This window comes from Scylla paramamosain, chromosome 33, assembly GCF_035594125.1.
Source record: "Scylla paramamosain isolate STU-SP2022 chromosome 33, ASM3559412v1, whole genome shotgun sequence".
NCBI lineage: Eukaryota > Metazoa > Arthropoda > Malacostraca > Decapoda > Portunidae > Scylla > Scylla paramamosain.
In genome coordinates, this window is record NC_087183.1 from 1776352 (window position 1) to 1799048 (window position 22697).

Below are 22697 nucleotides of genomic sequence, written 5' to 3' on the forward strand. Positions count from 1 at the left end.
CTCTGCTAGTTGGGAGGACCTGAGGAAGTATTTTGCTGGTTTTCCTTGGAATGACTACTGCTTCCGTGTCAGAGACCCGTCTTTGTGTGCTGAGCGCATAACAGAGGTGATAGTGTCTGGCATGGAGGCATACATTCCTCACTCTTTTTCTCGTCCTAAACCTTCTAAACCTTGGTTCAACACAGCTTGTTCTTGTGCTATACATGATAGAGAGGTGGCCCACAAAAGGTACTTAAGCCTTCCATCACCAGAATCTCATGCACTTTATATTTCTGCCCGGAACCATGCCAAGTCTGTTCTCCAAAAACTCCTTCATTAACAGAAAATGTCAAAACCTTTCAAGATCTAACTCCCCTCGTGATTTCTGGCATCTAGCCAAAAATATCTCCAATAACTTTGCTTCTTCCTTCCCTCCTCTATTTCAACCAGATGACACCACTGCTATCACATCTATTTCTAAAGCTGAACTCTTTGCTCAAACCTTTGCTAAAAACTCTACCTTGGACGATTCTGGGCTTGTTCCTCCCTCTCTTCCACCCTCTGACTGCTTCATGCCACCTATTAATATTCTTCGCAATGATGTTTTCCATGCCCTTGCTGGCCTAAACCCTCAGAAGGCTTGTAGACCTGATGGGGTCCCTCCTATTGTTCTCCGAAACTGTGCCTCAGTGCTTGCACCTTGCCTAGTCAAACTCTTTCAGCTCTGTCTGTCAACATCTACCTTTCCTTCTTGCTGGAAGTTTGCCTACATTCAACCTGTTCCTAAAAAGGGTGACCGTTCTAATCCCTCAAACTACCGTCCTATTGCTTTAATTTCCTGTCTATCTAAAGCTTTTGAATCTATCCTCAACAGGAAGATTCTTAAACATCTATCACTTTACAACCTTCTATCTGATCGCCAGTATGGGTTCCGTCAAGGCCGCTCTACTGGTGATCTTCTGGCTTTCCTTACTGAGTCTTGGTCATCCTCTTTTAGAGATTTTGGTGAAACGCAGGGAAGCCACAGAACGCCTGACTTCTGATCTTTCTAAAATTTCTGATTGGGGCAGAGCAAACTTGGTATTGTTCAATGCCTCAAAAACTCAATTCCTCCATCTATCAACTCGACACAACCTTCCAGACAACGATCCCCTCTTCTTCAATGAAACTCAACTGCCCCCCTCTTCTATACTGAACATCCTCAGTCTGTCCTTTACTTATAATCTGAACTGGAAACTTCACATCTCATCTCTAGCTAAAACAGCTTCTATGAAGTTAGGTGTTCTGAGATGTCTCCGCCAGTTTTTCTCACCCCCCCCAGCTGCTAACTCTGTACAAGGGCCTTATCCGTCCATGTATGGAGTATGCTTCACATGTCTGGGGGAGTTCCACTCATACTGCTTTTCTAGACAGGGTGGAATCAAAAGCTTTTCGTCTCATCAACTCCTCTCCTCTAACTGACTGTCTTCAGCCTCTCTCTCACCGCCGCAATGTTGCATATCTAGCTGTCTTCTACCGCTATTTTCATGCTAACTGCTCTTCTGATCTTGCTAACTGCATGCCTCCCCTCTTTCCGTGGCCTCACTGCACAAGACTTTCTTCTTTCTCTCACCCCTATTCTGTCCACCTCTCTAATGCAAGAGTTAACCAGTATTCTCAATCATTCATCCCTTTCTCTGGTAAACTCTGGAACTCCCTGCCTGCTTCTGTATTTCCACCTTCCTATGACTTGAATTACTTCAAGAGGGAGGTTTCAAGACACTTATTCATCAATTTTTGACCACTGCTTTGACCCTTTTATGGGACTGGCATTTCAGTGGGCATTTTTTTTTATTAGATTTTTGTTGCCCTTGGCCAGTGTCCTTCCTACAAAAAAAAAAAAAAAAAAAACGGTCATGAGTTTGTTTTGTGAACATTGTCATTTAATTTCTTCCCGACTGGTGTTATTTTATGTGAATTACCAGTAAGTATGACCTGTTATATATTGTTACCTTGCAAAAAAGAATTGTTTTTGTGGTGTAGAAGCAATCATCACTTTGATTACATATGCGAAGATGTTTAGGGGTTTGATTTAAGGGCCACTGTTGACATAGACTTACCACTAGCCACAACCCCAAAGCTGAACTAGGCTCATTTTCTGAGACTTTTTCTGGGGGGAAAAAAGACACATCTTATGAACCATCAAATATGGTATGTTGAAGAAAAAAAGGCGACCAATGAGGATTGAATTTAACTCACAAATGTCAGCAAAAGAGTTACTAATTGAAGCATGGAGATTAGAAAGAAAGGAGGACAGCAAAAACATCTGGATATGGAGAGACATGAATGAGGAGAGAGCAAAAACAAGTGGAAGCAGGCTAAGGAAAAAAATGAAACCAGAACAGAGGAGGAAAAGACAAAGTTCTACTGGAAAGTCAGGGACATGAAGTTGATAAAGTGGATGATTGGAAAAAAAGAGAATGGAGTGAGAAATTGAAGATTACTTATACTAATGTGAATGGGTTACTTTCAGCACAGGCAGAACTAAATGACTACTTAAGAGAGTATGCTCCAGATGTGATGGGAATTACTGAAACAAAGCTAAGTGACAACATTAAAGTGAATAATTTGGGTGAAGGAAAGTACAATGTATGGCTGACAAATAGAATGAAAACAAGGAGTGTAATAATGATCTTGGTGAGAAAGGTTCATGAGACTAATTGTGATTATGAACTGATTGAAGCAATTAAAGTTGAGGTGGTGTGTAGAGAAGGCAGAAAAAGAGGGTTTGCAGTACTATATGTTCCTTCTGAAACAAATTCCTGGGGATTGTGGAATATAAGGCTAAATTAGAAGATACAGTAAGATGTGTGGAAGACATGATGGCAAGCGCAGACAATGTAATGATTATGGGAGATTTCAGCTACGAGGAGGTTAGATAGGAAGAGTGGTCGGTGGACAAGAGTGATGAGTCTTGGGGAGAAGAGTTGTTAAGGATGACAATAGAGAAATCAATGACAAAGTGAGTGGAGGAGAATATGAGGTTCAGGTTAGAAGATGAACCCTCAAGGCTGGATTTAATTTTTACGAAAGAACCTGAAGCTGTTGAGGATATAGACTGTAAATGTCCAGTAGGTAAAAGTGATCATGTGGTGGTGGAGTGTACATTGAGATTAAGAGGAAAGATACAAAAGAATGAGTACCACAGAATAGGAAGATTCAACTACTGAAGAACAAACTTTGGAAAATTGAGGAATTACTTTGAGTAAGTGGATTGGAATCAATTCAATGAAGCAATTGGAATAGAAGATAAATAGGGAGAGTTTATGAACATCTACAGTGAAGTTGTAAGGAGAATTGTCCTTAAGATGAGGAAACAAGAGGTTGACAAGCAGGATTGTTTTAATATATGATGTGAGGAAGCAAGGAGGAAGAGAAGAGAAGAGAGAGAAAGAGAGAGAGAGAGAGAGAGAGAGAGAGAGAGAGAGAGAGAGAGAGAGAGAGAGAGAGAGAGAGAGCATTGCGTTAAGGTCACTCACTGGCTGTCTTTTTTACTTTTCCTTCAGACAGCATGGTTATAGAAAATTATGATAATTCAAACCACAAAAAGGACAAAAACCATGGACCAATGAGCTACACGTGTTGTTACACTCATGTAAACAAACTGAATGCCTATAACAAGCGGTCAGTTCTTGAAGCAGTGGCTTGTGTCCAGTGTTGCCACAACTCCATCCATAGCATGCGAGTCTTTCAAATTAAGTTCGCTTCTCCAGATTTTGTTCACTGCTTCTGAAATTCATTAAAGCAAGGTCCGTAGTACCAAGGTATAAGTGTATATCAACAGGGCACTCACACACTGCAGTACTTGGCAACAAGTACACAGAGAAATAGAAAAGGCAACGCAAGTATTCAGTAACATCGGCTTCAGTGAAAAGAATATTGTCCGCCTCACCAAGATCATTGATAAGTGGCATAGCTTCAGTTCCTCTAAAGATACAAGAAAACCTGACATCCTCTCTACTGCATACAAAGAAGAAGAAGAGAGGATTATCACACAAACAGTGAAAAGAAGTGTGAAGGCCAGTGACCTGGAAAGAAAAATATATTACAAGAATAAGACCAGCCATCCCCTGCTCAGAAACAGTCCCCACATGAAAAGAGAGACAACCCAGAAGTCCCATGTCGAATATAGGTTCACATGTAACTGAGGCATTTGTGAAGCCCTCCCTTCATCCTACATCAGCATGACAGCAATGAAGCTGTCTTGATGCGTCACCTGCCATCTAATATCCAGAGCCCCAAAGAAACACTTACAACAGCAACGTAACATCAAGATCACAAGATAAAGCCTAGAAGAGAATACCGAAATTGTGGACATGTGTACATATGCAAGGTGCCTTGCAATACTAGAAGTCTTGTACATCAAAGAATTCAGCCCTGAATTCATCGTACAAGCTGATGACCTTCAGGTACTGCCAAGCCTGAAAAGAAACAACCAGTCACAGCCAACACAAAATAGGTCCATCAGTGGCATGCAGCCAGCCAATCAGCTACACTTGTGAGCCAGGCTAACCCTATGAGCCCACTGAATAAATACTGGGCCACCCAGTGACTCCAGCCATTCCCACATGCTGCTGGAGAAGGATTAAGAAACCAAAAATCACGATCTACCAAAAATGACTAGCTTTAGTGAAGTCATAAACCAAATTACAAAAGAGAAAAAAGACAATCATAAGATATAAAGAAAATATCTTAAAGAAGTTAATAAATGGTAAATTAGCCATCCCATTTAACTAAACTTGTGTACAAGAAAATCTCCTGCCCATTTATACACTATATATATATATATATATATATATATATATATATATATATATATATATATATATATATATATATATATATATATATATATATATATATATATATATATATATATATATATATATATATATATATATATATATATATATATATATATATATATATATATATATATTTTATTTTTTTTTTTTTTTTTTTTTTTTTTTTTTTTTTTTTTTTGTCTTTCCTCCTATGTAGATACTATGTACTAAAAAGGGGGAACATTAATCTGATGAAGCTGATTGTCCATAGGTATATATATATATATATATATATATATATATATATATATATATATATATATATATATATATATATATATATATATATATATATATATATATATATATATATATATATATATATATATATAATGTTTTTTTTTTTTTACCTCCTATGTAGATACTATGTACTAAAAAGGGGGGAACATTAATTTGATGAAGCTGATTGTCCATAGGTACTGACACTAAGCATTAGTTTATGTTAGGAGTGGCTAATATCAACAATTACATTATGAAAGACAGAGGAATAAATACAGTACTGTACTGTACTTTTAATCAAGCACACCATTATGTTTTATGGTATCCATGGTAACTATGATATATATATATATATATATATATATATATATATATATATATATATATATATATATATATATATATATATATATATATATATATATATATATATATATATATATATATTTTTTTTTTTTTTTTTTTTTTTTTTTTTTTTCTATTGATTTCAATATTTTTAGTTATATTATATTTTTTTGTGCTATAATGCCTGTATTAGGTCTGACACTGGGATTTTATGTGTGTATGCAAGAAGTGGTTTATGTTGAACAAAGTGTAAAATACTATTTTCTTTGGATCATTCAAATAATTTATTGTGTAACATTTTTATAATTTGTGGTCAATAAATTATCTGTCTATCTATTTATCTATCTTTCTATTTGTGTGTGGAGACCAGGAATGCTTACTTGAAATTTGAGAGATGGTAAATAGATGAAAAATAATATGATTGTTATATTTCTTATTTTAAATTAAACATATTTATGATGATAATAATAATATTTTTTTAATATTTTACAGATGCCTTCCTAAAAGTTGCACACGAGTGCAGTGCCAGGGAGTTCACACAGGCTTCACACTTGAGCATGCTAGGCAACATTGGTGGCCAGCACAACAAAGCCAAAGTGGAATAGCAAGGAGTTATCATGTTCGTCAGGGGGTAACAGCGTGTGATATGCCACAGAGGAACACAGAGAACATCATCAGGAAGCAAGCATACTCTACAAGCAAGGCAGGTGGGTTAGACCAAGCCTCAGACATGACAGAAAAGGAGGAAGTGGATCTTGAAGCTTTGATAGAGCTGGAACTTGAGCTGTATCGACAAGAGGGCTTTCCAGTGCCCTCTGAAATCACTTCACCACAGTGGCAAGAGCTGTTGACTAAAGGTACAGTTAGTGCTCGGAAGAAGTATCTCACCTTCCTCTTCAAGAATGAGATGAAGAGAAAAAACAAGAGGAAATTAAAAGATAGCATCAGGAAACAAAAAGAAGAAGAGGAGAGACAGAAGAGAGAGAACCCTGTGGAGGAAGATAGACACATTGAATATGGCCTTTGGAAGAATAGCATTTTTATCAAGATTCTGGAGACATCAATGAACCACTTTTATCACACCCGAGTGGTGCAAGCAATGCTCCACGGACAGCCGCTCATTGTGGACCTGGACTTTGAGGAGCACATGTCCAGCAAGGAACGGCAAAACTGTGCATACCAGATACAGGTGAGAGATAATAAGATGTCAAAATTAACTGCTTATCAGGCAGTGCAAGTGAAAAGCTTACTTTCTTGAATGTTTTATATTTTGGGGGCACCTTAACATTACCATAAGATACAGAGCATAGAGAGTCCTCACTATACAACACTTCTTTTATAATGATTTACTATTGCAGTACAGAAAAGTTATTATTTTTCCTTACCACAGTAATAGCTATCCTTGTGATGTGAGATTTTAAATTTTTAATCACTTGATGTGGGAGTGTAGGAAGGAGACAGCACACACTATCAGTCCCTGAGGACTGATAGTGTGTGCTCACCTCCTCCAATGCTCCCCTCAGACTCTCATAGTGAGCACTTGAGCTCCTTTGTATATACACCCTTCAGGTTTGTTGACAGGCCATAGTGACTCAACTTACAGTCCAGAGGCCACACTTTCATCCACTCATTTTTTATCCAAATACAGTCTTTATAAGCAGCTCAACTGATCCTCTCACCAAAACTCAACATGGTGCTTGAAATCTTCTTTAGGATGAAAGGTGCAATGTTCAGCCTGAAACCTTATCAGGCAGTACCACCTTCCTCAAAACATTGATGTCTGGCATGACCACAATGACTGATGGGCTTGAATTTGCAAGCAGGCTTTATGCAAATCCACAAAAGCAACTCTGACACAGCCTGCACTTCTCCAGTCTTCTTGACACAGATGTCTGTGTCAGCAATGTGCATGTCAAGATAAGAGTTGGAGTTAGTCAAGTCCTCCACTAGACACACTTATTTATTTGTTACATATTTATTTATTTATTGAGGCAGCAGGGAAACATATCATGCTTTTTCTCTTTACTTAACAAGATATGTAGAGAAGGAATACATGAGTCACAACACAGCTATGGACAAGTACTGGCAGCGGGGCAGCAAACAGGTGGCAGGTGTGGTGGTGACGAATTGTCTGACATGTTCTCATCTCCAGGCAGACAACCTTGCCTTGCTCCAGTCACTCACTGCTGCCCCTGTTGCTGACATCACTCCTGCCTATGTGGCAACCCTAATAACCACCACCAACGACCCATTAACATCAATTGTCCCAAAAGTTATTCACAAATATGATACTTTACAGTTCGTGATATTACATTTATTTTATTTATTTATTTATTTATTTATTTATTTATTTATCTATTTATTTTTATTTTTATTTATTTCTTTTTTTTGCCTTTGACCATCAGGAGAATAGTCCCTCCCAAACCTCCCCCTGATCTGTGAATGCCATCATTATATGGAACCAGTCAGCTGTTCTTGATGTATTGACACAGCAGTTTCTTGTAGCTCCTTTGAACATCATGGCACTCAATACTCCAAAACTGTATTCTGCATTCATAGCAGCCTTGTGCCACTGCTCCATTTCCACCACACTTTTAATTTTTTTACTTCCATCCTGTATGTCACTTTAAAGTCCTTTTCATCATTGTCTTTCTGAAAGACAGTTTCCACCACCTTCATGGCTTCTGATTCTTCAGTACCAAACTTCACATCCAACAAGCACACTGTCACATCATGCAAGGCATTTATAACATTCATACCTATAACAAAATCTAAACTAAGTGATTTGCATCACAATCACACTCACTTTCATTGATGGTCCTAAGAGCTACTAGACTTGCACTTCTCCCTTCCTCATGTACTCATGGTACTCGCCAATCATCATAATCATGCTTTCATCCATTGAGAGTACAAGGGGGTATACATGATACAACTTGTGTTGTTGGTGCTAACTAGGGCATCACATTTTACTCCATCAATGAAGACCCAAAATTTCAACAGGGTGCTCATTACAGACAGCCTAAAGAGGAAGCCGGCAGCCTCTCCTAACCTGCTTCTGGGGCACAGTGAAGCAGCAGCTGCCCACAGCTGAAGAAATACATGTTGTTGTGGCTTTCCCATTAACTGTTCACAGGTGTGATGGTTTGGTTGGTTATCCATAACACATCATATGAGCTGATACCAGAGCTGTCCTGTGTGATTGTTGCCTTGAGTCACCTATGATGATGTCCCAGCATCAGCTTTCTTCTTGCTGAAGTTCTTGTCTGTACTGCTAAGCTGCTAGTAGATGGAGAATACTTCTTCACTGAGTCAAAGAGGCATGACAATGTGTAGCTCAGTAATCCTTCATAACCAGCATACCAGCTACAGCTTCTCCAGACATTCTTCCATTGTTTATGACACTTCCTCAAAGTTTAGCATCAAGCAGAGGCCCATCAGCTTGCCATCTAAATGCAGCAAAGTCTGGTTCCATCTCTGGTGGTTGCACAGCTTTGTGTGGCACCTCAGACTGAGGAGGACAACTCACACATGTAGCTGCTTTATTTTCTGCTCCACTCTTTGCAAGTCAGCTCATCAGGTTGGCCTAAGGACTTCAGAGCAAGACAAAACAGTTAATGCAGTGGAAGCTAAACAGTCATGCACACATAGTATCATCTGCTAATACAGGGTTAATAGTTGTGAAGTACAGCCAGATTGCTATGATTCCCACCACCTACAGTGATGCTAGTTTATTGACTGACTGGGGGAGGTAGTTGACCACCACTAGTATAAGTGCCTGATACATCAATAGGAGTAACAGCCATGGATCTGAGATAAGGTGATAAATTAGATTGCTCAGTCATTACTAAGTGAGCAGTCTCAATCCCATTTCCCACACCAAAATTGTTGAGTGCTTTTCCCAGTGTCATGGGTGAAGTTTATATTAATCCTTATACCCTTATTTAGATACTAATATGATTTTTTTTCATGTCTTCAAATATGACAAAACCACACATGTAAAGTGGAGTGGTGGTGGTGGTGGTGGTGGTGTTTGGATGCATTACTAATTTTCTTCACCACTGTTCACCTCACTGTTATTCTCTGGCAAATATTCTTCGTCCAGATTGGTTATGGTGCTAGCAGACCCTTGTAACTCAATTTCAAGAATCACTTCACACTTGGACTCACTCTTGGACGGAGATGAGGATGACACCACAACACGTGTCAGTCACACACTGCATGGGATTATCATCTACACCACACACCACCCCCATCATCCTTGAAATACAATTTGTGATGAGGTGCCAACTTTTCTATTTGTCATAGGAGTCATAAAAGTCATACAAACTGATAAAATGAAGCCTTTTATATCGTTGTGAGATGTAATTTATGGGGATAATTTATCGGTCCCTTAGAGGAGGTATCCATGAATACTATGGTAACTCATCAGTAACAAAGGAGTTAAGGAATTAACAGGAGAGCTTTGTTAGCATCAGTGAATGAATAAAATTCAGTCTATTTGGGCTCTTATTTTAAATGGCAATCTGATGGAAGATGAGCAAGAATCAGTTGAAATATCTGTAGAAGTTGTAACAAAAGTTACCTCAGTAGAGTGAGGCTTCATGCTTGGCGACCCAATAGTCTGGTGAAACCTTGCTAAGCTTGAAATTTCCCAAGTAGAGAATGTGCTTATGGAGATAAATAAGAATGGTTTTGAGGGAGTTCACAATTTTTTCACTTTTGAGTAGTTTTAACTTTTTAAAAATCATGTCAGTTATTAAAATAATCATTATGTGTAAAACAAACAATTACTTATACAAATAGATAACACAAACCACACTATTACATAGTGTGGTTTGCTGCTTACTGCAATAGGCTGGAAGTGGTGGGTCAGCACCACTACTGGCTGCTTGCTTGCCTCACTACCCTCACCTCCTCCTCCTCTCTCCCAGTATCACCCAAAGTCACATACTCTCTCAAACCTTAGAGCCTTCCACACAACATCATCCAACCTCCCCCCCCACTACAAAATTGCCACCAAATTTAACAGCACTTTTTGAGGGTCCTGATATCTCAGGCAGCCCACTATTACTACCACCATCACTACTGGGTCCCCTTCTAGCCAGAGACACCATAATGTTAGACATATCCACTAAGCATTAGTGGACAAGCAACGAGTACAAAATAACTGTCAAGCTAAGCAGTAAAACAAAGCCACCGTAAGGATACTAGCAGGGAAGAGGTAGTGTCATTAATGCTTTTGGTGTACATATATTGTTGAGCATTTTTAGAGTACTGTAAAGTACTCTTTAGTATATACGTATATCAGCAAACAAGACATAATTTATTATATCAAATGAACAGTAGAGAAAACTGAATGTCTGCCATGCACCACACTCATTGCTAGGCACCACCCCTTCCACACTCACTGCTAGGCACTGCCCCTTCCACACTCACTGCTAGGCACTGCCCCTTCCACACTCACTGCTAAGCACTGCCCCTTCCATACTTAACGTTAGGCACTGCCCCTTCCACACTCATCGTTAGGCACTGCCCCTTCCACTCTCATCATTAGACACTGTCCCTTCCACACTCATTGTTAGGCACTGCCCCTTCCGCATTCATCATTAGGCACTGCCCCTTTCACACTCATCACTAGGCACCACCCCTTCCACACTCATCATTGCTAGGCACTGTGCTTTCCACACTCATCATTAGGCACTGCCCCTTCCACACTCATCACCAGGCACCACCCCTTCCACACTCATCATTGCTAGGCACTGCCCCTTCCAACACTCATTGCTAGGCACTGCCCCTTCCACACTCATTGCTAGGCACTTACCCTTCCACACTCATCACAAAGTACAAGAATTGGTACCATTTGGAAGCCATTGCAAAGCTTGAAATCACTATGTCAGAACACGCTAAGCCTGAAGCCCCTCTGTATAATGAAATCTATATACCTATGGTCTCTTGTTAGTGTGAAACATGCACACACTGATGGGCAAGTAAGGTAGAATGTTACAGCCTCTTTAACAACTGTGGTTGTCATAAGTATTAAGGAATTGTTGTTTGTATGCATATTGTTATCAACACATGATATACTTTAATTATTGCTGCATGCTGATGAGGTATCTCTTACCTTTGTCAAATGTTCAGGTGATGTGTTTGAATCACAGGGAACAAATAGAGATCTCATAAAGCTAGGAAAAGTTTTGGAATCTGGATTTGTTATTAATCTTGAGCAGAGTAGCTTTTTTGTCTACAATTCCTACTGAATGTTTACTACCAGCTTTATCTGTCATCTTTCACTGACCAGCCTGGCGAGCAAGCAGACCTTCAACTTTTAGTAGTACGTGTTCTAGAGCAACTGTTGGGGCAACCTGCCAACTTTCATGATCATCTTGGAGACCCACTCAGCATTCTTGATCTTTTGCTGACTTGTAACCCTTTAGCTGATTTTGTCAAATTGTTCTCTGTTAGGCTTGTCCAGTCATTATCTTATTTCTGTACCCTGTTGTGTCACTCTAATGTAGATATTTCTGGCTTTATGCCTCTGCCAGGTGAGAAGACTTGAGATGGTATTGTTCGTATTTTCCCTGGAATGATTATTGCTTCTGTGTTAGAGATCCATCTTTCTGTGCATAGTACATAACAGAGGTTATTGTCTCAGACATATATTCCTTACACTTTCTCTAACACCAAAGCTAGTAAATCTTATACAGTTTAAATCTCAATAATTTTTTAAGTACATTGTAAGATTTGCACCATTTCAGATCATTCTGATCACACAGCCAAAAGTGATCAAAAAGCAGTATGATCTGAACCATCTCAAATAGTAAACCTTGACTCTGCTCATCCTGCTCACACTGTCCAGGATAGAGAGGCAGCACACAAATGCTACTTTAGCCTTCAGTCTCCAGAAACTCATGTTCTTTATATTTCTGTGCATAATGACAAATATATTATCCAACTTGCCAGAATCAACAAGAAATATCTAAAGATATATTCTATTTATAACATTGATCACCTCTAGATCATTAATCTGGATCTGCATCTGAGAAAGAGGTTGAAGACAGTCAGAGGAGAGGAGTTGATGAGACGAAAAGCTTTTGATTCCACCCTGTCTAAAAGAGTGATATGAGTAGAACCCCCCTAGACATGTGAAGCATACTCCATACATGGACAGGTAAGACCCTTGTACAGAGTTAGACAAATGGGGGGTGAGAAAAACTGGCAGTCACGTCTAAGAACGCCTAACTTTGTAGAAGCTGTTTTAGCTAAGATGAGATGTGAAGCTTCCAGTTTAGATTATAAGGAAAGGATAGTCTGAGGATGTTCACTATAGAATGACAGTTGAATGTCATTGAAGAAGAGGGGATTGTTCTCTGGAAGGTTGTGTTGAGTTGACAGACAGTGGAATTGAGTTTTTGAGGCATTGAACAATACCAAGCTTGCTCTGCCCCAACCAGAAATTTTAGAGAGATCAAAAGTCAGGCATTCTGTGGCTTCCCTGCATGAACTATTTACTTCCTAAAGGGTTGGACATCTACAAAAAGATGTGGAAAAGTGCAGGGTGGTATCATCAACGAAGGAGTTGATAGGACAAGAAGTTTGGTTTAGATCATTGATGAATAATAGGAAGAGAGTGGGTGACAGGACAGAACCCTGAGGAACACCACTGTCAATAGATTAAGGAAAAGAACTGTGACTATCTACCACAGCAGCAATAGAACAGTCAGAAAGGAAACTTGAGATGAAGTTACAGAGAGAAGGATAGAAGCCATAGGAGGGTAGTTTGAAAATCAAAGCTTTTTGCCAGACTCTTTCAAAAGTTTTTGATATGTCTAAGGCAACAGCAAAAGTTTCACCAGAATTTCTAAAAGAAGATGACCAAGACTCAGTAAGGAAAGGCCAGAATATCACCAGTAAAGTGGCCTTGACGGAATCCATACTGGCGATCAGATAGAAGGTTATGAAGGGATAGATGTTTAAGAATCTTCCTGTTGAGGATAGATTCAAAAACTTTAGACAGGCAGGAAATTAAAGCAATAGGATGGTAATTTGAGGGATTAGAATGGTCATCCATTTTAGGAACAGGTTGAATGTAGGCAAACTTCCAGCAAGAAGGAAAGGTAGATGTTGACAGACAGAGTTGAAAGAGTTTGACTAGGCACTGTGCAAGCACAGAGGCACAGTTTCGGAGAACAATATAAGGGAAACCATCAGGTCCATAAGCTTTCCAACGGTTTAGGCCAGTGAGGGCATGGAAAACAACATTGCGAAGAATTTTAATAGGTAGCATTAAATAGTCAGAGGGTGGAGAGGGAGGAACAAGCCCAGAATCATCCAAGGTAGAGTTTTTAGCAAAGGTTTGAGCAAATAATTCAGCTCTACAGATAGATGTGATAGCAGTGGTGCCATCTGGTTGAAATAAAGGATGCAAAGAAGGAGGAAAGTTTTGGAGATGGTTTTTGCTAGATGCCAGAAGTCATGAGGCGAGTTAGATCTCGAAAGATTTTGACACTTTCATCTATTAATGAATGAGCTTTTGGCTAGTTGGAGAACAGACTTGGCATGATTCCGGGCAGAAATATAAAGTGCATGAGATTCTGGTGATGGAAGGTTTAAGTACCTTTTGTGGGCCACCTCTCTATCATGTATAGCACAAGAACAGGCTGTGTTAAACAAAGGTTTGGAAGATTTCAGTGAAGAAAAGAATGAGGAATGTGCACCTCCATGCCAGACACTATCACCTCTGTTATGCATTCAACACACAGAGATGGGTCTCTCATGGAAGCAGTAGTCATTCCAAGGAAAATCAGCAAAATATCTCCTCAGGTCCCCCCATCTAGCAGAGCCAAAATGCCAGAGGCACCTCCACTTAGGGGGATCCTGAGAAAGGATTGGAGCAATAGAACAAGATACAGATACGAGATTGTGATCAGAGGAGCGCAACAGAAAAAAGAGGGTAACAGCATAAGCAGAAGGATTAGAGGTTTGGAAAAGATCAAGAAAGTTGGGCCTATCTCCAAGGCAGTCAGGAATATGAGTAGTGTGTTGCACCAATTGCTCTAGGTCATGGAGGATAGTGAAGTTGAAGGCTAGTTCACTAGGATGGTCAGTAAAGGGAGAGGAAAGCCAAAGCTGGTAGTGAACATTGAAGTCTCCAAGAATGGAGATCTCTGCAAAAGGGAAGAGAGTCAGAATGTGCCCCACTTTGAAAGTTAAGAAGTCAAAGAATTTCTAATAGTCAGAGGAGTTAGGTGAGAGGTATACAGCATGGATAAATTTAGTTTGAGAGTGATTCTGTAATTGTAGCCAGATGGTGGAAAACTCAGAAGATTCAAGAGCGTGGGCACAAGAGCAGGTTAAGTCATTGCACACAATATCCATCTTTGGATTGAAAATGAGGATAGAGAAAGTAGGAGGGAACAGAAAAGGGGCTACTGTCAGTTGCCTCAGATACCTGAGTTTCAGTGAGGAAGAGAAGATGAGGCTTAGAAGAGGAGAGATGGTATTGTACTGATTGAAAATTAGATCTAAGACCACAAATGTTGCAGAAGAAAATGAAGAAAAGTTAAGGGGGGTGTCAAGACACCTGGGGACATTTGTGTTCCCCTCCCAAGGTTTGGACTCCAAGGCTGGTGTAGGAGTCACCATGATAATTTAGAATTTTGAGTGAAGGGTGTGTGTGTAATTAGGTGCTTGTAGTTTTGTGTGAAGGAAAAGAGTTGTCTTTAGAGGGCAGGCTGTGACTGTCCCCCTGTGTTGTGAGAGACAAAAGGAAATGTTCAGTGAGGTCACAGCTGGGTTTAATGATAACTTCAAGTTCAAAGATATATTATTTACACCTGGACAAAAGGTACTTTGCTTTGCCTCATAATTTAGTCATTAGTAAAAGTGGCAATGTCCACATGATTATTATCAGAAGCCATAAAAACAAGACTTGATGTGATTTGTTCTATTTCCCTTGTTTCTTGTATCTATTACCACTATTAAACACATTCTGTGCCTACAGCAGCAGTCTGCAATGATTCATTACCATTCAGTTTGATCATCAGACCTATCAACCGTTTTCCTTGTGATATGTTTCTTTAGATAAGTTTCCAGTAGAGGCTGCTCACCCACTAATATGGCTGTTACCAACAGCTTCAACAAGTGTCATCCTCTATAGTCCACCTCCAGACTTAGATCACCCAAATCATGATCTGCATCACTCAGATCAGGGTAAATCTAGATCAAGATGGTAAATACAACACAGGTTGCATGACCAGATCAGTGATCTGAAATGGATCATGGTAAATAGAAGATACCTTAAATCTTACTAAATCATCTTTTCCTCATGACCTCTGGCATCAAGCTGAAAATCATTCCAACAATTTCTCTTCTTTATCTCTCTCTCAGCTACTTCATCTAGATGGCACCAATGCCTTCTCTTGTTTCTCTTTCTGACTGGTACTAGCAACTCAACAGTGCATGATTCTGGGCTTCCTTCTCCTTCACCTCCTACCTCGTACTCTCTTATGTCTGTTACTGAAATTCTATGTGATTACTATCTGTATTCTCCTTGGCCTTGATAATCTTATTCTTATTGGCCTGATGGTGTCTGTCCTATTCTTCTTCATAACTGTGCTTCTGAGCTTGTGCCTTACCTAGTCGAACTTTCACATCTTTGTCCATCCACATCCATCTTTCCTCCTTGCTGGAAGTTGCCTACATTCAGCCTAGTAAGCTTAACCCTTTCCTTCCAGCACTTAAATTATTTTCCCGTTTTGTATGACGGCTAAAAATGGTAAACCTAGAAATTGTCAGAAAATTGTTTGAATATTAATAATTATTTTCTCTTTGTTATTCTGAATACAATGATATACTTTGTAGCTCGATGTGACCTCTCAAAGTTGAGTTTATGCCTTATAAAGGATTCCTCCTCCTCCCGCTGTGTGATCCGTCATCCAGAAACGGCCCGGAGAGCGATGACGCCGCGCGCACACACTCTCTCTCTCTCTCTCTCTCTCTCTCATCTTGGAGGGGAAATTGTACACTTCTAATGAGAGAGAGAGAGAGAGAGAGAGAGAGATTTCATCCCTTTTCATATCAAGTTTCAGGCAAATAACATTATCTCTCTCTCTCTCTCTCTCTCTCTCTCTCTCTCTCTCTCTCTCTCTCTCTCTCTCTCTCTCTCTCTCTCTCTCTCTCTCTGACAAGTTACCTTCTACCATTTTATTATAAAATCGAAGATAATGAAAAAATTACCCTGAAAGAATGATAGGTATCATCTCTCTGTTCTGATAAAACAGGTGGATCCTGTAAATCACTTTCCGAGTCCTCACCAATGTCTTCGCTTTCTTCATCTTCTAAATATTCACTGTCACTGTCTTCAAACTCAGAAGCACTGCTAAATACATATGTTGTGTCCTCCTCCATGGTGAGTTATGATCTGAGATCCTTGGCTCTTATCAGGATGTCTCTTCACACTTATCATGGTGCTTTCCACCCGGCGGGTCGCTGGGGTTGCCAAGTGTCGCCCGGAGAAAAGGAAAATAGCTTAGTTACCGCTAAATTTCCAGAGCTAGTGACAACACTACATGTAGAAACATGCCAGACACTTCCACTCACACCATCTGACTCGAGAAACTGCGCTTGGACCTCAAAATTGAGGCGCGAAAATTCTTGATTACCGGTATGATCGCCATCGCTACGAACGCATTTTTGCAATCGTATATATACGATTGCCGGAAGGAAAGGGTTAAGAAGGGTGATCACCGCAAGCCCTTAAATAACTGACCTATTGGATTGATTTTACACTTTTTTTTTACTTTTAAATATATTCGCAAGAAAATAATTAAGCATCTCTCTGCTAAATGTCTTCCTTCTGGTCATAGATATAGATTTTGCAAAGGACATTCCACTGACAGTTTTCTTATTTTCCTTACTGAATCTTGGTCATTCTCTCAGTAATTTTGGTGAAACCTTTGCTCTTACTTTAGATATATCAAAATTCTTTAATGAAGTCTAGCATGAAGTTTTAATTTTTAAGCAAGGAATCAAAAGCTTTTCATCCTATCAACTCCTCTCCTCTAACTGACTGCAATGTTGCATCTCTTGCTATCTTCTACTGCTGTTTTCATGCTAACTGCTCTCCTGATCTTGCTAACTGCATTCCTCTCCTCCTATTGTGGCCTTGCTGTGCAAGACTTTCTTCTTTCTCTTATCCCTATTCTGTCCACCTCTCTAATGCAAGAGTTAATCAGTATTCTCAGTCATTCATCCCTTTCTCAGGTAAACTTTGGAACTCCCTGCCTGCTTTTGTATTTCCTCCTTCCTATGATTTAAACTCTCAAGAGGAAGGTTTCCAAGATACTTATCCTTTAAATTTTGATGACCAGTTTGAACTCTCTTTGGGGGACTGGCACCTCATTGGGCCTTCTTCTTCTTCTTCTTCTTCTTCTTCTTCTTCTTTGGCCAGTGCCCCTCCTACCTAAATAAAAAAATAAATAAATAAATAAATAAAAATCTTGTAAAAACTCTATCCTCTCTGCACTTACATTTCAACCTTCTCTTCCAGTTGTAATATTGCTGAGATAATAGAGGCAGTCTTTGTTTTTCTACACTCATCTAAAGTAGGGGAGGGTAGACCTTGTGTTGTCCAGTGGCTCAAAAACTAAATTCCTTCATCTATCCACTCAACATATTATTCAGACTGCTGTCTTTTTTTTTTTTTAGTGACACTCAACTATTCCTCTTTTCTACATTGAACATAGTTGGGCTGCCTTTTTCCAAAAATCTCAGCTTGAAATTTCACATCTTTCACACCTCATCTCTTGTCAAAACAGCTTCCATGAATTTCAGTGTCATGTGTCGTTTTAGCCAATTATTCTCATCCTTCCTGCTGCTAACTCTCCATTGGGACCCTATTCATCACTGTATTGTGTGAGGCTCCCATGTATGGGGATGATCAAGTCATGCAAGTGTATTAAACAAAATAGGTGGATTGAGTCTGCAGTTTTTCACGTTATTAACTCCCTTCATTTAACTGTCTTGAATCTCACTGCTGCAGTTTTGCATTTTGTCCTATCTTCCATTGATATTTCAATATTTACTGCTTTTCAGAACCTGCTAACTACTGTATATGCCTTATCCCTGCTAAAATAATGCCTAACATCATTTGAAAACTGTGTTTGTAATTGAAGAGTTTATAATGATGTTGCAATTGTGTGAAAATAATAATTTTTAAGTGCTACTCTTCATTTGAAGGAATTACTTAGCATTGAAATAAGTCAACTAGTCTCTCTTTTTGTATGGTGACACCAGCAAAACCAGATGCACATGGGATAGCCATTACCCATCTTGTTTCTTAGCTGGAGAAGAGGAACAAAGGGGAAAATTATTAATGACAAGGAAACAATACATTACTTGTGCCCAACGTGTTGAATTAGCTGATGCAATTTAGGGTTTCATTGAAAACACCAATTTATGACAGTAGGAACTGGTATTCTTATATTCAAAACCTCTTTACTAACAATGTCTTATCAGAAGGTGAAGGTGATGGCTTCACAGAAACAGTAGCTGGCATTAGTACAGTTTTCAGTTTGGGTATATCTGATTAGGAAGAGATTAAAAAATCTACATGTATGAACCAGTGTATTACAGTAAACCCTCAATAAACCAAACTAATTGGGAGGAGATACCTGATGGTTTATCAGAAAATTTTATTTATAAGATGGTCAAAATAGCACCTTGTAAACACCTTGTAAACTGACTGAGGGTCGGTTTATACGGTGACGCGTTCAGTAATTTGTATGTTGAAAATGGGTGGCTTCTTTTCATACATTTTTTTACAGTAGATCTTTAGTGGTATACTACTTGCTATATTGTAATATAGATAATAAGATTGATCAATTAAAAGTATTTTTGACTGTTACACTCACTAAACAAGGAAGAGATACTGTGTTGCTGTGTTGGGAATGTTGCTGTGAGATGAAGGGGGAGGAAGCCAAGTGACACACATACCACCACACTACACCAGAGCTCACCACCACCACCACCACCACTGTAATGTATTACACTATGCTGTACTGAACAGTAGTTATTCAACACTTAATACTACATTAAACACACTAATGTTATCTTAACACTACACTTAACACTAAACACTTAAACCTACATAACTTTACACTGTGCACTTTCTTTACTTATCATTGTCATCAAAGGGGTGAAAATTTGTTATGGTAGTTCTGATGTAACCTGTGGTGAGTATGAGAAAGTACTGAGTAGGCTCATTGAGGATGTTGGAGCAACTGACACATTGTCTCTGAATCTTGCTTCTGCTTCTTTCTAGCTGGAAGATCAGGTGATGGAGTAGCCTTGAAGTATTTGGAGATTTTCTACTGGACTTTTCTGGCCTGCTGTTGTTTCATTAAAAAGCTGTGAACTATGTGGAACATCTCATAACTCTCAACCAGAGGTCCACCAACTTTTGTCAGCTAGGGCCAGCAGTGTGTCATTTGCATCAATCACTGCTGCAATTGACAGTCCACCTTCGCTTCTTCCTGTTCCGCAAGTCAGTTGGGTGAAGTCAACTTTTGCACAATTTCATTTTCTGTTTGATGGTAACCAGGCAAGTCAGCTTCCTTTTCTACCCAATCCTCCATCTCCTCTATGAGAATAGAACCCTGTCCAGCTGCAGCCAACATTTCAGCTGCCCTTGGTGCCTTGAACCCCTCCAAATCATGAGGCTGAGCTGGAGTTTGGGGTTTTCAAAAGTTTGCACCAGGCATTCTTAAGTGTGGAGAAAGGCACTGCTTTCCATGCCTATTCCCAGTTATAAATCTCGTCCTTGATGTTATATTTCTTGAAATTGTACAATGTTTTCTTCCACATGTTGTTTTCATAGCCTACTTCATCTATTCCATCCTCCATGACGACGAGGCACTTCTACAGGTAGAGATTGTGGTAGACTCATTTCTCACTCTTGATAATCCCTGGTCTATAGGTTGAATCAGGGCAGTCGTGTTTGGTGGCAGGGACAAAACTCATTTTTTTCATCCTTGCTGCAGAGCTTTGCTGATGATGGATGTGCTGGAGAAGTGTTCATTAGCAGTACAGTCTTGACCCTGTCAATGCCAATGCCATACATTTTTTGATGTTGACAGCTGGCTCAAAAATATTGTGGAACCAATCACCCATAGTATCCTGAGTAAACCATGCTGAAGCACTGGTGCAGAATGCTACAGGTATTAAATTCTTAAGTACCCTTGGCTTAGCACTTAACAATAACAACAGACTTCGGTCCAGTTCTGTTTATATTGCTGGAAGCCTAGGTGTTCCTGGGCAGAGATTTCCAATATAACCCAGTTTCATCTGCATTGTACATTTGAAAGTCTTGGTAACACTCCATTTCCCTCAACTTGTGAGACCTGTTCACAAATGGATCCACAATACTGGCATCAGTGCTAAGCAGCTCCCCAGTGATGGCTTTGTTTACAATGTCATGGCACCGTCAAAACTGCCACAGCCAACCATCACTACACTTCAAGTTGGTGTGGCCAAGATGCTTAGCAAGTCTCTGTGCAGCATGTTGTATATCCATGCCATGGACAGGTACACCTGCTCTCTTCTGGGTATACCATTTATTAGCTTCAGCAAGGTTATCCATGGGAAGCTGTCTGTTCTGGTACACCTCCTTACTTTTCTTCCCACTTTCCATCTCCCTTTGTCTTCCTGGCCTTGATAATATGTTGTTTGGTGTTGTTTTCTTCAGGCCATACTTGTCCATCAGTTGAGCATGTGACATGTCCCTCTCATGGTCCTGGATTATCTCAAACTTCTGATGCACAGAGAGAATCTTTTCTCCCTTTCTCCATGAAGCATGAGACGGTGATGGAGTCTTACAAGATGTGGTGGGAGTTTGGGAAGACATTGTAGATGTATGTGTCACTGTGAGTGAGAGAGAGCACATTAGCGAGGTACCACACTCTGTGATAACCAGCCACACACTGAGCTGTGTTCAGTCAGCCCAGCCTAGGCCTGCGCCAGTAGTCAGCTTACCCAAGGGATATGCACAGCGTCACTGGCATGTTTGGTCAACTTTCAAACTTGTCGAATAAACCAAACATATGGTCAGTTTACTGAGGGAAGTTTGATTGGCACAAAGGGATCAGTTTACCAGAAATTAAATTTATTGAGGGTTTATTGTAGTGATTTTTTTTTTTTATTTATGTATTTATTTATTTTTTTATTTTGTTTTCCTGCAGATGATGATAAGTGCAAATCGCAAGCACGAGGATCCTTACAGCCTAGAAATTCACAATGCACCACCAACTCTGGACACAATGGCTCGTCTTGAGCGCTACATCCCACCCCTGCACAAGGTAATGTGTGTCCTTTGCTTCAAGGGAAAATGTTAGCTTTAAAAAAGAGACCTGAAGGAATTGCTTCTCGAATAAGGTGCTAGATGAATCAGGTTGTTAGTGCTGAGTCATTAGGGAGCTTCTAAAAGAAGATAAGACAAATTTATAGATGAGGTAGAAAGATATATTTCATACAAGGACAGCTACATGTGTCTCTGATGGCTGCTTGCAGCTACTCATATTTTTTTTTCTTTTTTTTATGCGCTTATGTTCTTACATAGATAAAAAAAAGTAAGTGGAATTAAGGGAGAAGAAAGAACATGTCATAGAGTGTTTTCCCTGTTTGCGACGGTTACATTCCAAAGCCTCCCACAAATAGCAAAAATCCACAAATATGCTCAAAAATAGCTATGTTTATAGTTTAAACCATAAAATATACATCTCATACTTATTAGGCACATTTAAAATTCACTTTAACAATAAAAACAATCATTATACTTATAGTGCATAATATTTTAATAAAAAATACTGTACTCTGTAAAATGAAAGTGGACTGACTAAAGTAGTATGTACAGTAAACCGTTGATGTAACAAATCTATTTACTGAATTTTTGGGCTGCATGCTTTCCCCCACCCTCTCTGTATCTCTCTGTGTATCAAATTTTCATCTTTAGCTACCCACCTTCTCTCCATATGTGTTCATTATATTGAGGGTTACTGTAATTTACGATAACTGAAAGAATAATCCAGACTGTTTGGGCTGAAAGACTGGCCTGGTGGTGACATCTGGCAGCTCTGAAAACTTTCCATTAGTTAGGCTAGGTCAGAAAAAAATCCGCGAATATGCAAAACCTCGAATACCGAATCACAAATATGTGGGGGAACACTGTATTCAGGATTGAGTAAATTGGACTGACATATGATAGATAGCGATTATGAC

At 39.4% G+C, this 22697-nt stretch overlaps 1 protein-coding gene across 8 annotated transcripts in view; it reads left to right on the forward strand.

Annotated features, from left to right (window-relative positions):
* The window catches only part of LOC135089526 (mitochondrial ribonuclease P protein 1 homolog), a 159666-nt gene that overhangs the window by 69752 nt on the left and 67217 nt on the right, over positions 1 to 22697 (forward strand). For all 8 annotated transcript variants that reach the window (XR_010261524.1, XR_010261523.1, XR_010261522.1 and 5 more), the window contains 2 exons: positions 5919 to 6615; positions 21662 to 21778. Coding sequence is in view for 4 of the 8 variants with exons in the window: in XM_063985166.1 (XP_063841236.1) it covers positions 5919 to 6615; positions 21662 to 21778 (814 nt within the window). In the remaining 4 variants the exon portion in view is untranslated. The remainder of the gene's footprint in view (positions 1 to 5918; positions 6616 to 21661; positions 21779 to 22697) is intronic.